The sequence below is a fragment of the Sus scrofa genome, chromosome 13, assembly GCF_054392235.1.
Source record: "Sus scrofa isolate SSC_HxYL_T2T_F1_AM1 chromosome 13, Sscrofa_HxYL_maternal_Yorkshire_Landrace_v2.0, whole genome shotgun sequence".
Lineage (NCBI taxonomy): Eukaryota > Metazoa > Chordata > Mammalia > Artiodactyla > Suidae > Sus > Sus scrofa.
The window spans coordinates 42,898,731-42,914,866 of NC_139395.1; the positions used below are offsets into that span (position 1 = coordinate 42,898,731).

The window sequence follows — 16,136 nt, forward strand, 5'->3', positions numbered from 1 at the left end:
CTGCAAGGTGCTGCCCTCTGAGCCTCACCTGCCACTTCCTGTCATTCAGGCCTCAGCTCAAGTGGCACTGCCTCAGGGTCTTTCTCAGATCACCTTCATCTAAACAGTCCCCATTCACCTCAGAAGTCACCACCACAGCTCCTGGATCACATGTCACAGTTCTATTGTCTTTAAAGCCCCTCTCACTTTCTGAAATCACCTTGTTCCATCACATCTTTATGGCCTGATGCCCTATGTGAGGTGTGACCGGCAAAAGGGCAGGGACAGTGGTCTGCCTTGTTCACAGCCGATCCATTCCTCAGACCCTCTCACACAGTAGGCACTTCATAAACACAGCACTCATTTTACCCCATACCCCTCAGGGCTCCTCCTCACTGCTCCCAGGGTGGTCCTTGTAAAATGACAATCTGATCTCATCACTACTTTGTTTAAAACCTCAGGGGCTCTCGATGACCTCCATTACCCAACCCCTGCCCTATTCCTTTGGCACTCTGACCACACCACCAACCCAAACCCACTCTCCTAAGTTTCCCTGGACCACTGGTGCACTCCTGAGTCTCTGGGTGCTGCTCTCTCTGCCTGGAACATTGTCAGTGTCTTCCTGTCCAACCACCTTCCACCTCCCTGCTCATGTACGTTGCTCTGATGAGAACTGGCTTGGGCATCACTTCTTCTAGGCAGCTACCCCTGCCTAGATTTCATTTTATTTTTTTGGCTGTGGTGTGCAGTGGCTTGATGTGGGATCTCAGTTCCCAAACCAAGGCTCGAACCTGGGCTGCTGAGGTGAAAGCACTGAGTGCTACCCACTAGACCACCAGGGGACTCCCTAGATTGGTTAACTCTTATTCTTCCATAGCAACCCGAGCTTCCTTCTGCCACAGCCCTTCATCACATGGGGCTAGCCTCACATGTCTTCTCCTCTAAGACAGAGGCACTGTGAGGGAAGGAACAGTGCCTGGGGCTTGGCAGACACTAAATTATAAGCTGAGACAAATAATGTCTTCTACTCCTGTATCCCCAATACCAAGGGCATCATGGAAATTTCTGAATGACTCCTTTTTTTTTTTTGTCTTTTTGCCTCTTTTAGGGCTGCTCTCACAGCATATGGAGCCTGCTCCAGAGCCACAACAACGCGGGATCAGAGCTGCGTCTGCGGCCTACACCACACTTCACGGCAATGCTGGATTTCCAACCCACTGAGCAAGGCCAGGGATCGAACCCGCAACCTCATGGTTCCTAGTCGGATTCGTTAACCATTGAGCCACAACAGGAACTCCCTGAATGAACCCTTAACTGGCTGCCAGTATGATCAAGTTAATGGCACTGGGGAAAGTCTTTTATAACCTTGTGGTTCGGGACACTTAGAACCCTGTGCTTTATCATCTATAGGTGATGGCTGTTCAACAATCCCACGAGAGGCGCTAACTCTGGGCCAAAAGGCCCCTGCCTACCAGTGTGTGTGATCCCCCCAGCACGAGCACAAGAAGAGGTGCTATCTGGGCTGGTCGCTAACTTGTGACTGAGCCAGGAAAGCTGCTTTCCCTAGGGACAGATTAACAATCCACCACCTGGACCAGTGGAAATGGAGCTCTTAGAGAAGGGAATTAGCTCAGAACCCAGCAGCTTTACTACGCCTTCCCCGGGGCTCACAGAAACCAAATATGTGTGGCCAGTGCCACTGCCATCTGCAGCGCTCTCCTTTTCTTAATTTAAACACACTCGTCCCACGTACTGAAACAATTAAGCCATAGGAGGTCTTTATCAAATAACGCACTCTCTTGCTTTTCCCATACAAGATAATGAGCAGTAGCAGAGGGTTTAATACCAGGGTATGCTACACTTGATGGCCACTCGCACTGCTTGGTATATTTAGCTAAGTCATCAGGCAGAACACTACGACTTTCCCCACAGATCTTCGACAAGAGACACTTGCTGCGGCCTGAAACACACTTATCCAGCTTTTTGGGAAAAGATGAGCCTCACTCAGACGAGGCCATTCCGTACAGGTTCGAGGATTTGGGAGGTGCTTGAATTTCAACTCAACCTAACCCTAGTCCTGCCTTCACTGGGAAGCCCCATCCTGACCTAACTCCCCAGCATGCTTTCTATTCCAATCATCAAATTCTTAACCTGCTGAGCTGCAATGGGAACTCCCTGATCGCGCCCTTCTAACTAGAGGCTAGGCTTCCCCCAGACCAAACCCCTCCCACAGTGGGCTCAATTAACACAGACACCAATGTACAGATAATATCATTCAACCAAGACAGGGAGGCTGTGGCACAGATGGTGCCTCCTCACAGGGCCTGAGTCCACTTTCCCACACCAGCCCTGGCCTTCCTATTCTCCACATTCCCAAGGTCAGGGGGCACATGCAGGCTGCAGCCATGCCAGGGCCAGAGGAGGAGACTGTGGGCTGGTCAAAACAAGCCCAGACATACTCACGGGGTCCGTCAGCATGGCCCGGCAGTGGGAAGCCAGGGCCAAGAAGGCCAGCAGGTTGAACACAATTCCATTGATGATGCTGTACACGTAGTCTCGGGATGGAATCAGCATGACAAAGAGGACCACAAACTCCGCATAGAGGACCAGAAACCAGGTGACAATGGCACAGGCAATGCCACAGCCGTCGCGGATAAACCACATGGTTCCCACAGGACTGGGGTGGGGAGGTGGGACGCACTTCTCCGGCTGGAGGTATTCTGGCTTCCGCTCAATGTCTCGGAAGTGGTGGGTGGGGATAAGCATCATAAGCTATTCTGTCCATACTGGCATCTGGAAGACAGAGGAAAGAACCCAGAAATTCGGTGTTGTCTTGTCACCAGGAGACTTGAGAAAATTACCTTTCCAAAGTGAGCCATGAGTATCTATGCATGAACTTCTCACAGAAAAGCTGCCTGAACCTTTTGTTCATTTCCAATGTGAGTCCTCTTCCCCACCCCTGAGAGCTAAGTTAGCCTTTATGAAACAGGGCCCCCTTGCCCAAAGCCTTCACGTGACACAGAATGAAAAGGGAGGCTTCAACGGGCAAATGCCTCACCCAAGGTCAGCCGAGGAACAGCACGCACATAGCACACCAACTGGAAGCTGAGACTAATGGATAGGTTTAAACATTGACCTCAAAGACAAAAAGTGAGGTCGAGGAGCACTAGGCCCTCTGGCCAAATTCTTCAGCAGTAACACGGGGCCTCTACGCTGTGGATGAACTTTGAGAATGATGTTGAGACTGTTAGGGGTTAACAGGGACGAGCAGGAGGAAAGCATTGGTCACTTAGGACTACGATTAAGATGAAACCACAGGAGTTCCCGTCGTGGCGCAGTGGTTAACGAATCCGACTAGGAACCATGAGGTTGCGGGTTCAGTCCCTGCCCTTGCTCAGTGGGTTAACGATCCGGCGTTGCCGTGAGCTGTGGTGTAGGTTGCAGACACGGCTCGGATCCTGCGTTGCTGTGGCTCTGGCGTAGGCCAGTGGCTACAGCTCCGATTCGACCCCTAGCCTGGGAATCTCCATATGCCGTGGGAGCGGCCCAAGAAATAGCAACAACAACAACAACAAAAAAAAGACAAAAAAAAAAAAAAAGATGAAACCATGAAGACATTCTAACTTACTGCACTGCATTAGGCAATAATAAAGAGAAAACACTCACTAGCGTGGGGAATGCTCTTGAAACAAGCCAGGCTTTTTAGCCCTATGGCCAAATGGTTTATTTTCGAGAGATGAGAGACTCTCTGAGTTCTGCTCTCCTTGTGGGTGAGGGGCTAAGTGGCGGAATGCTGGCTAACAAGTCCAAAGGTGTTTCTCCACCACCTGTCTGAGTTTTGGTCTCCTGACCTATGAGAGCACCCATATTCCAGCCCCAGGACCCTTCTCACAGGCTTGGTGTGAGGGTCAAGGCGTGCTGTCGACTATAAGACCCTGTACCCATCAGAGATGGCATGCATGTCTTCTAAGAAACATGTCCTTCCCTTCACAATCAAGTGCCAAGTAAGGTGCCCTTTCTTCACAGCTGCAGCTGAGTCTCTGGAGACAGCAAAGAAGTATCTAGACTCGATACTGAAGTCTATTGGTCCACGGCACGTGCTGCAAGACACAGCAAGTCCAGATTCCTCTCTTCTAGCTCTGTGGCCTGTTGCTCCACCAACCAGGTTTCTCAGAATGATGAGTGATGGCTCCAGTTCTCTGCCACAGTAGGTGCTGTGGAAGACCACTTGGAGCACAGTCTACAGTGCAGGCAAGAGACATCTCAGTTTTGTGAGAACTCAAGTCACTTCACAGCACAGGAAATCACTCAACGGCAGCACTGGCTCTGTGGGTTTTTCTGAAGGACAAGGGCAAGCCTTCAGTGGTTGTACTGGGTTATCTTTACCCTTTGCCCAATTTCCCTCCTTCCTCTGTTGCCCTCATCCCTAACAAAGAAAGAGGATCTGGAGAGAATACAGTATAGTCATAAAAGGTAAGGACGTGTCCAAAAAGCTGAGAGGGCAGAACAGTAAACACCATTCAAATGACAGACATTCTAGAGTCAAAAATTGCACAGACTACTAATGAAAGAATAAGGCCAGGGTCTCCCCTCCCAGAGTGGCAGAGAATTAATGGCTGAAAGGCAGTTAAATGTGTACTGTGTGCTTGTCCAAAGGAACATCGACTCCACAAATACTCAGAACAACGATCATATGCAACCACATTTTTCCAATAAAGCAATCTTGGGCTCTTCACAAAAGAGTGGCAGTTAGCGCATCCAGGGACAGCCTAGAGGCATTAAAAGATGCAGAGACACCTTCTGAGGCACCAAAGAGAAGGTCAGCAGGATTTTGAAAACATCTGGGACCCAATCTATGCCCAGTCAATTCTAAAATGCTAAACTCTGTACAACCAAAACCAAAAAAACGAAAAGCTGATATCCTACAGTGATTCAAAAACTTATCAAGCTGTGGCTGTGGTGTAGGCTGGGAGCTACAGCTGATGCAACCCCTTGCCCTGAACGTGGCCCTCAAGGACCAAAAAACAAAAACAAACAAACAAAAAATCTGATCAAGGCAACATTCTGACAACTTTCAAATGCAAGTATTCTCTTGGTTTTTTCTGCTGCTGCACTGATTTTATGGGTGTCATCTATGTTCCCACAATTGCTATTTCAGCTCTAAACCAACAGCTTTACTGGACCACAGCATACTCTTCGATCACATATTATATTGTCTATGCGTGTTTTGTGTTACAGTGGCAGAGTTGAGGAGTCGTGATGGAGAGACCCATTGGGCAAAGAAATACAGGCATGCCTCATTTTGTTTTACCTCACACAGACTGATTTTTTTCTTTTAATATATTGAAGGTTTGTGGCAACCTTGTATCAAGCAAGTCTACCAATGCCATTTTTCCAACAGCATTTGATCATATCATGTCTGTGTCACATTTTGGTAACCCTTGCAGTGTTTCAAACATTTTCATTATTATTATATTGTTACAGTGATCTGTGATCAGCCATTCTTTGATTTTACAATTGTAATTGTTTCTGGGCAATATGAACAACACCCATATAAGACGGCAAAATAACTGATAAATGTTCTCTCTGTTCTGACTGTTCCATGACCCTGCTGCTTCCCCATCTCTCTCCCACTCCTTGGGCCTCTCCATTCCCTGAGATAGGACAATATTGAAATTAGGCCAATTAACCATCCTCAATAGCCTCTAAGTGTTCAAGTGAAAGTCTCTCGCTTTAAATCAAAAGCTTGGAGTTCCCATTGTGTCTCAGCAGAAAGGAAACTGACTCGTATCCATGAGGATTCAGGTTCAATCCCTGGCCTTGCTCAGTGGGTTAAGGATCTGGTGTTGCTGTAAGCTGTGGTGTAGGTTGCAGACATGGCTCAGTGTAGGCTGGTAGGTACAGCTCTGATTCGACCCCTAGCCTGGGAACCTCCATATCCCTCGGTGCGGCCCTAAAAAGACAAAAAAAAAAAAAAAAAAAAAAAAAAAAATCAAAAGCTAGAAATGATTACGCTTTGTGAGGAATGCATTTCAAAGCTGCAGTGCATTTGAAACCTAGGCCTCTTGCATTAAACAGCTAGCCAAGTTGTGAATGCAAAGGAAAAGCTCTCGAAGAAAATTAAAAGTGCTACTCCAGTGAACATAGGAATAAGAAAGTTAAGTAACCTTACTGTTGACATGGAGAAAGTTTTAGTGGGCTGGAGAGATCAAACTACCCATAACATTCCCTTAAGACAAAGCCTAATCCAGAGTAAGGCCTTAATTCTCTTCAATTCTACCAAGGTTTATTTTATGGGTTTTTTTTTTTTTCTTTTTAGGGCCACACCCACGGCATATGGAAGTTCCTAGGCGAGCGGGTCGCATCAGAGCTATAGCCACTGTAGCCTACACCACAGCCACAGATACTAGATCCAAGCCATATCTGGTACCCACACCATAGCTCACAGTAACGCCAGATCCTTAACCCACTGAGCAAAGCCAAGGATCAAAACCTCATCCTCTTGGATACTTGTCAGTTGGTTAACACTGAGCCACAGCAGGAACTCCCTATTTTGTTATTTTTTTAGTTAAATTTATTTTTTATTAGGGTATAGCTGATTTACAGTGTTGAATCAATTTCTTCTGTATAGCATGGTGGCCCAGTCATACATGTATATACATTCTTTTTCTTACATTATCTTCCATTACAGTCTATTCAAGAAACTGGATATAGTTCCCTGTGCTATACAGTAAGACCTCACTGCTTATCCATTCTAAATGTAATAATTTGCACCTACCAATGCAAAACTCCCCATCTATCCCACGTCTTTCTCCCCAACCTCCTTGGCAACCACAAGTCCAAGTCTATTCTCTATGTCCTTGAGTTTTAGTGGGCTGGATAGAAGATCAAATCAGCCATAACATTCCCTTTGGGCAAAGCCTCATCCAGAGCAAGACCCTAACTTTCTTCAGTTCTACCAAGGTTTATTTTATTTTGGCTGTGCCCACAGCATGTAGAAGTTCCCAGGCCAGGGATCAAACCCAGGTCACAGCAGTGACAATGCCAGATTCTTAACCCACTGCACCACAAAAGAACTCCCCTACCAAGGTTTAGAGAGGTGAGGAAGCTGTGAAAGAAAACTCTGAGCTTAGCAGAGTTTGGTTCATGAAATTTATGGAAAGAAGCCATCTCACTCTGCATAAAAGTGCAATATGAAGCAGCAAGTGCTGATGTGGAAGCTATAACAGCAAATTATCTAGAAGATCTAGCTAAGATAATTTGTGAAGGTGGCTACACTAAACAACAGATTTTCAGTGTAGACGAAATGACCTTCTATTGGATGAAGATGTCACCTAGGACTTTCACAGCTAAAGAGGAAAAGTCAATGCCTGGCTTCAAAGCTTCAAAGGACAGGCTGACTCTCTTGTTAGGGGCTAATGCAGCTGGTGACTTGAAGCCCGTGCTCATTCACCATTCTGAAAACCCTAGGGCCCTTAAGAATTACGCTTGATCTCCTCTGCCTGTGCTCTATAAATGGAAACAAAGCCTGGGTGAAAGCACATCTGTTTATAACAAGGTTTACTGACATTTTAAGTCCACTGTTGAGACCTACTGTTCGGAAAAATAGATTCTTTCAAAAATAGTACTGCTCATTGACAATGTACCTGGTCACTCAAGAGCTCTGATGGAGATGTACAACCAGATTAATTTTTTTTTCCTTTCATGCCTGCTAACACAACATCCATTCTGCAGCCCATGGGTCAAAGAAGTAATTCTTTCATTTATTATTTAAGAAATACATTTTTAAAGACTACAGCTACCATAAATAGTGATTCCTCCAATAGATCTAGGCAAAGTCAACTGAAAACGTTCTGGAAAGGGTGCACCATTCTAGATGCCCTTAAGAACATTTGCGACTCAGGTGAAGAGGTCGAAATATCAACATTAATAGTAACTTGGAAAAGTTGATTCTAACCCTCATAGATGATGTTGAAGGGTTCAAGATTTCAGTGGAGGAAGTCACTGCAGATGCAGTGGAAATAGCAAGAGAACCAGAATTAGAAGTAGAGTCCAAAGATATGACTGAATTGCTGCAACCTTATGATAAAACCTGAAAGGATAAGGAGTTGCTTCTTATGAATGTGCAAACAGAGTGGTTTCTTGAGATGAAATCCACTCCTGGTAAAGATGCTATGAAGATTGTTAAAATAACAAAGGACTCAGAATATTACAAAAACTTAGTTGATACAGTAGTGGCAGGGTTTGAAAGGACTGAATCCAATTTTGAAAGTTCTACTATGGGTAAAATGCTATCAAACAGCATTGCACACCACAGAGAAATTATTCCTGAAAGAAAGAGTCAATTGACATGATAAATTTAATTATTGTCTTATTTTGCTACCCCAACCTTCAGCAATCCCACCCTGATGAATGAAGCCACTGAGGCAAGACTCCCCAACAACAAAATAGATTATGACTTGCTGAAGGCTCAGGTAATAGTACTTCTTAGCAATAAAACTTATTATTATTATTATTATTATTTGGCTGCACCCTTTGGAAGGTGGAAAGTGGAAGTTCCCAAGCCAGGGACTGAACTCAAGCCACAGCAGTGACAAACTAGGATCCTTAATTGCTAGGCCATCAGAGAACTCCAAAATATTTTTAAATTAAGGTATGTACATTGTTTTTTAGATCTAATGCTATTACACACTTAATAGACTGCAGTAACTTTTGTATGTTCTGGGAAACCAAAAAATTCATGTGACTTGCTATATTCAATATTCACTTTATTACAGAGATCTGGAACGGAAACTTCAGTATCTCTGAGGTCTGCCTGCTTCCCTGCAAAACAGCTCAATGTGATCGAGATGGTCAGTTACAACTCACCCCACTCCAACCCATGTGTGTTAAGGTACCATCCTGTCATCTGCTGTCTGCAGGTTATCTCACCACGACCTGTACTCCACTGTCCTTCAATTATCATAGTGTGGTTTTCAGAAATGGATGACCACTGAAAATAAATCTCAGAGCAGTGCTCTTGTTTAGATACTTTTAGTGATTACATTATGCTCACGGTATATTTTCAGTAGTTAACTGTATTCTATCTGTCCTCTGACAGTTACTCATTCTTGATTGTACATATGGCAACAACTTAACTAAACTTGAGTTGTGTTCCAGTATGTGTGGTTTTGCTGAGGAATAGGCCCTTCCACATAAGTAAATCTCCCAGGTAGCTGTGGCTTATTCCTAAGCAGAAACACATTTTAACCATTTGGATGGTCAAGCTGGAAATCTTAAAAAATAAAAGTAAAATCAAAAACAACAAAAGAGATATTATAGCTGTTCCTGTTCTTAGGCACAATAACCATCCATTTCTTTGGAATGATTTAAAGTCATTACCAGAAACATCAATTACTGGAGCATGTTAGGTAATGATGTCCTCAGGGGGTACGGAGATTCACTGGGTTCTCGGCCTCACACCAACTGGCCTATGCAGACTGTTATCCTTGTAATTCTGGCATCTCCTTTGTGCAGTTCTTTGTCTTCCTCCTCCATTTCTGGCTGTCATTTCTGTGTCCACAGCTACCAATCTTCCCATTGCACCCTGTATTTACTATGCTAATTGGCTGTAGTCTGGAAAGGCAAATAAAACTAAGTCCTGTTAGATTTGTCTGTAAAAGAAAGGTACTCATTTTAGGTAACAGGCCTTTGGGGAACACCAGCAATGCTCTCCCATCACACAGTCCTTGAGGGCTGGGACTCAATACCCCAGTGCCTGTCACATAGTAGCCACTTACCACATGTGTTCATTATAAGAATTAAGGAATAATAGGGAACAGCCTAGAATTAAGGAATAAAATGCAGGAGCTTCAGGGTCCCTCTTGGAGGCCTTGTTTGCTTACTTTTAGGACTGTGGCCATATTCTAGATGGCGGAGGGTGCCCCAAATAGGACCATGAAGTAAGTGGACTGTGACTCTTACTTACTCAAGTAACCATGTGTTCTATCTTTGGAAACGTGAGACCCAAGAGTGGATGGAGGAGCTGTGTTTTCCCACTGCCCATCGCTGGTGAGTGAGATCCTGTGATTTGGGAAAGGACCAGCCAAGGGTATACCAGGCAGAGCCAGACACGAAGAGCTGAACTGAAGAGCATGTTCCAACCCACACTTTGGAGTTCACAGTCCACTCAAAATTGAGGAAGCCGCACTGCTATAAAAAGTATACTTAACCCCCAGGCCCTCAAAAGCAACTGAAATAGCTTTCCAATAAGGATCTGTTCCTTTAGACAACTGAGAATTCTGAGAAATATGGGGAAATAAATCATACACATTCCCATCACTCTGCCCCTAATAACAGCAACAGAAAGGGCAAATACTGACTTTTTTTCCTTTTTGAATTAGGGAAATTCCAATCGTTGGGGTTAAGGCTCTTTGCCAAGGATTCACTCCTGACCTGAGTCCTTGCTTGAGAGGAGGTGGGCAGACTAGCTGCTCAGCCTCTGGGGCAAGCCCACGTGCAATCTGGTGGTTCTCGATACCACTCCTGCCAGGCTGCTCATACCCTCAGAGGGGCAGCCTCCTCCAGGCCCCCTCCCTGCCCTCTTCATCTGATGCCCTTGCCCTGTTTGCTTTCTCAAGCCTCCTCTCTTCAGTTCAGCTCAAAAAGGAATGTATAAAGCAGCCACTAAATGCAAGGAACTGGGAGTTCCCATTGTGGCTCAGCAGGTCACAAACCCAACTAGTATCCATGAGGTGCGGGTTTGATCCCTGGCCTTGCTTAGTGAGTTGGGGATCCAGCACTGCCGTAAGTTGTGGTGTAGGTTGAAGACTCGGCTTGGATCCTGCAGTGCTATGGCACAGGCCAGCAGCTGCAGCTCTGATTAAACCCCTAGCTTGGGAACTTCTATATGCTGCAGGTGCGGCCCTAAAAAGAAAAAAAAAAAAAAAATCCGAGGAACTGTGCAGGGTGCTCATACCCACGATGAGGACAATGTGTGTGCACTGCCCTGACTAGGGCCTGCCCTTTCCTCTACCAGCTTCTTACCTGGTAAGACTAGTCTTATTTGCTTTTTTCTACTAATTTGAAAGTCCTGTTTTATTCAGCTTTGTATCTTGGTATCTGGTATGTGTATGTGCTCAAATCAGTAGTTTCTGACTCAACAGATACATAAACCAGATAATCTAATGAAGAGCGATAATCCTAACACATAGGTGACTAATGAAAAGCTCAACAGAGGGGCAAACAGAACCCCTCCCAAAACTTCCACAAAACCCAGCATTGAGATAAAAAGACTTTTTCATGGCAAGACTTATGAGGGGTTGGGATGTGAGTGTCTCATGGAGCCAGGTGAGGTGTACTGCTCAAAGGCAAGGAGGTGGGTGGACTTGTAGGGAGAGAGGCAATGCTGGGGGTGGGGGTGCTGGATGTCCAGGGCTGCATGCGTGGGCATGCAGCACACATGTATGGGTTTTGTTGGGATTGGGGGAGGGGTAACTGGCAATGAAACTTTAAAGGTGGGGAGAAGGTTCTGTTTTACAAGGCCTGGATTTCATGATGAGTTGGAAGTTCACCCTAGAGGTACTGGTGAACCAGTGGCTTCTGGGGAAAGTTGTGAAAGGTACATGTCTGTGCCATGGCAAGGCACTCTGGCAGCAACAGGCAAGACAAATGAGAGAGCTCTGAGATCAGAGGCCAATGAGCTCAGGGAGGCACTAAGCCAACAGGCCTGAGTTCTGGTTTTGGTGGAACGAATTTTCCACTTTTGTAAGTGGATACCAGTTTTCCAAAGAAAGACTGAGAACAATGATCATTTTGCAATTTTAATTACAGGCAGACCTTGAAGACATTGCGAGTTTGGTTCCAGACCCCTGCAATAAAGTGAATACTGTAATGAAGCAAGTCACGTGAACTTTTTGCTTTCCCAGTGCATATGAAAGTTACTTTTACACTATATTGTAGACCATTAAGAGTGCAGTAGCACTGTTTAAAAAACAATGTACAAATCCAATGCCCATTTCTGATAAAAACCCTTCAGAAAGTGGGCATAACGGTAACCTACCTCAACATGATAGAGGCCATATATGACAAACCCACAGCGAACATCATTCTCAATGGTGAAAAGCTGAAAGAATTCCCACTGAGATCAGGAACAAGACAAGGATGTCCGCTCTCACCACTACTCTTCAACATAGTTCTAGAAGTCCTAGCCACAGCAATCAGAGAAGTAAAAGAAATAAAAGGAATCCAAATTGGAAAGGAAGAAGTAAAACCATCCCTATTTGCAGATGACATGATACTATACCTAGAGAATCCTAAAGACTCTACCAGAAAACTGTTAGAGCTCATCCACGAATTTGGCATAGTTGCAGGATACAAAATGAATACACAGAAATTGACGGCATTTCTATACACTAACAATGAAAGAGCAGAAAAAGAAATTAGGGAAGCAATCCTGTTTACCATCACATCCAAAAGAATAAAATACCTAGGAGTAAACCTACCTAAAGAAACAAAAGACCTGTACTCTGAAAACTATAAGACCCTGATGAAAGAAATCAAAGATGACACAAATAGATGGAAAGATATACCATGCTCGTGGATTGGAAGAGTTAATATTATCTAAATGATTATACTACCTAAGGCAATCTACAGATTCAATGCAATCCCTATCAAATTACCAAGGACATTTTTCACAGAACTAGAACAAAACATTTTTAAGTTTGTTTGGAAGCACAACAGACCCAGAATAGCCAAAAACATCCTGAAAATAAAAAATGGAGCTGGAGGAATCAGGCTCCCGGACTTCAGACTATACCACAAAGCAACAATCATCAAAATCGTATGGTACTGGCACAAAGACAGAAATACAGATCAGTGGAACAGGATAGAAAGCCCAGAATTAAACCCACACATCTACAGCCAACTAATCTATGAAAAAGGAGGCAAGAATATACAACAGAGAAAGGACGGCCTGTTTATTAATGGTGCTGGGAAAACTGGACAGACACATGTAAAAGAATGAAATTAGAACACTCCCTAACACCATACACAAAAAGAAACTCAAAGTGGATTAAAGACCTAGATATAAGACCAGACACTATAAAACTCTTAGAGGAAAACATAGGCCAAACACTCTCTGACATAAATGACAGCAACATCTTCTCAGATCCGTCTCTTAATGACAGTGAAAACAAAAATAAACAAATGGGACCTAATCAAACTTCAAAGTTTCTGCACAGCAAAGGAAACCCTAAACAAAATGAAAACACAACCCACAGAATGGGAGAAAATCTTTGCAAGTGAATCAACTGACAAGGGATTGATCTCCAAAATTTATAAACACCTTCTGCAGCGCCATATAAAAAAAAAAAACCCATTAAAAAATGGGCAGAAGATCTAAACAGACAGTTCTCCAAAGACATACGGATGGCCAAGAAACACATGAAAAGATGTTCAACATCACTCATTATTAGAGAAATGCAAATCAAAACCACTATGAGGTACCACCTTACACCAGCCAGAATGGCCATCATCCAAAAGTCAACAAACAATAAGTGCTGGAGAGGGTGTGGAGAAAAAGGAACCCTAGTACACTGTTGGTGGGATTGTAAATTGGTGCAACCACTGTGGAAAGCAGTATGGAGATTCCTTAGAAAACTAAAAATAGAACTACCATTTGATCCAGCAATCCCACTCCTGGGCATCTATCCAGAGAAAGCTACAACTCGCAAAGACACATGTACTCTGATGTTCATTGCAGCAATATTTCCAATAGCCAAGACATGGAAACAACCTAAATGTCCACCGACAGAGGAGTGGATCAAGATGTGGTACATATACACAATGGAATATTACTCAGCCATTAAAAAGAATGAAATATCGGCATTTTTAGCAACATGGATGGATCTAGAAATTATCATGCTAAGTGAAGTCAGCCATACAATGAGACACCAACATCAAATGCTGACATGTGGAATCTGAAAAAAGGACAGACTTCTTCTTTGCAGAACAGATGCTGACTCACAGACATTGAAAAACTTATGGTCTCCAGAGGAGACAGTTTGGGGGGTGGGGGGATGTGCTTGGGCTGTGGGATGGAAATCTTGTGAAATCAGATTGTTATCATTATACAACTACAGATGTGATAAATTCATTTGAGTAATAAAAAAAAGGAAAAAAAAAAAACAATGTACATACTTTTTTTTTTTTTTTTTTTTTTTAAGGGCCATACCTGTGGCATATGGAAGTTACCAAGCTAGAGGTTGAATTGGAGCTGCAGCTACCATCTTACGCCACAGCAGCAGCAATACGGGAACTGAGCCACATCTGCAACCTACACCGAGGCTCTTGGCAACGCCAGATCCTTAACCCACTGAGTGAGGCCAGGGATCAAACCTGCATCCTCATAGATACCAGTCAGGTTCTTAACCCCCTGAGCCACAATGGGAACTCCCACAATGTACATATTTTAATTAAAGAGACATTACTGCTAAAATTGCTAACCATCATCTGAACCTTTGGTAATGTGTAGTAGGTAATATCAAAGATCAGTGATCACCATAGAAAACACAGTAATAATGAAAAAGCTTCCCATTGTGGCTTAGTAGGTTAAGGACCTGACATCATCTCTGTGAGGACGCAGGTTCTATCCCTGGCCTTGCTCAGTGGGTTAAGGATCTGCATTGCTACAAGCTGCAGCAAAGGTTGCAGATGCAGCTCAGATCCAGTGTCGCTGTGCTGAAGGTGCAGAAAGAAAAAGAAGGAAAAAAGGAAGGAAGGAAGGAGGGAGGGAGGAAGGAAGGTGGGAAGGAAAGAAGAAAAAAAGAAAGAAAGAGCTTGAACTACTTCAAGAATTACCACAGTGTGATATAGAAAAGGAAGTGAGCAAATGCTGCTGGAAAAGTGGCACAAGTAGATTTGCTCAATGCAGGGTTGCCACAACCTTTAATTTGTCAAAAAAGCAGTATCTGTGAAACACAACAAAACTGTGCTTTTTTGGCCAAGGGTTTTCTAGCATTTAAGAGAGACGGCTTTTCCATATGTTAGTAATCCACGCCCAGAGTAACCATTCTTCCCTCCTCACAGAGGAGTTTACTAAGAGCCAGAGGGTGAAGGGATTAAGCCCCATAGAAAGAGATTCCTAGGATCAGAGAAGTTCCAGAGCTCCCTAGAGATAGTGAGCCTACCGATAAGGCAGACAAGGAAGGTGCCCAGAATGACAATCTGAGCTCTGTGTGTCTGTGGTGGGGGCGGTGGGAATAGCGTGTGGGAAGTCTATGGAATCTGTCTAGTCTTCCTTCTTAGACTTTCAGAAGCAAAACCCAAGAGATGACTGAAATTAGCACTAGTTTCCAAAACACCCCATTGCCTCTGGTCCAGAGAATTGCTTCCCCATCTGTCTATAACACATGTGCTTCATTGTGTCTGACCACAAGTGTTGCCTTCCCTAACCCAGAGAGGCAGACACAAATGTATTTAGCAAAGTGCTGTCTAGGGCCCTGTGAGCCCCAGGGACTGGGTGCTAGATCGGCCTTGCAGTTTATCATTTAGGACTCAATTCCCATGGCTGGGCAGCTCAAAGGGTTTGGAAATGGTGATGCTAAGGCCAAGCTTACAGGCCCTATCCCACTGTGGCCCATCAGCGAGTTGTTGGTCCGGCTAGACTACTGGCCTGGCCAAGAGTTAACAATTAGTGATGGGTAGAATCCAGCAATAGTAAGTATAGTTAATCATTTGTTCAGTGAGGGGGAAATCCTTATAAATGATCATCACCTGGCCAAGAAGATTGACTGAAATCTCATGCTTTACATATAGGGGTTAAAAGGCATGACTGGCATAAAAGTTCCTAATTGGATGGGAGTTCCTGTGTGCCGTAGTGGGTTAAGGATCCAGTGTTGTCACTGCTGTGGTGTGGGTTCAATCCCTGGCCCTGGAACTTCCACATGGTGCAGGCACGGCCAAAAAAAAAAAAAAAAAGTTCAGTATTGGATATATTAGCTCCCCTGGTTTCCACTGTTCTTAATCCAGTGAATGTCCCAAGAAGCTCAGATTCTCTCAGATTGCCAAATTCACCTGCTTTCCTGAGATAAGATCCTACACTAAAGTCATGGAGTAGCTCAGCTAGATCTAAACCCAAATCCTTAAAGGCACCTCAAAAAGGATTTTGTGAAGATTAC

General features: G+C 44.3%; 1 protein-coding gene across 7 annotated transcripts in view; it reads right to left on the reverse strand.

Moving 5' to 3' along the window:
* ZDHHC3 (zinc finger DHHC-type palmitoyltransferase 3) overlaps positions 1–16,136 on the reverse strand; it is a 76,684-nt gene that overhangs the window by 48,554 nt on the left and 11,994 nt on the right. For 6 of the 7 annotated variants that reach the window (XR_014822911.1, XR_014822910.1, XM_021071753.2 and 3 more), the window contains exon 2: positions 2,443–2,772. Coding sequence is in view for 4 of the 7 variants with exons in the window: in XM_021071753.2 (XP_020927412.1) it covers positions 2,443–2,748 (306 nt within the window). In the remaining 3 variants the exon portion in view is untranslated. Of the gene's footprint in view, positions 1–2,438; positions 2,773–16,136 lie in introns of all 7 variants that reach the window. The other variant, XM_084988019.1, reaches the window with a different exon arrangement.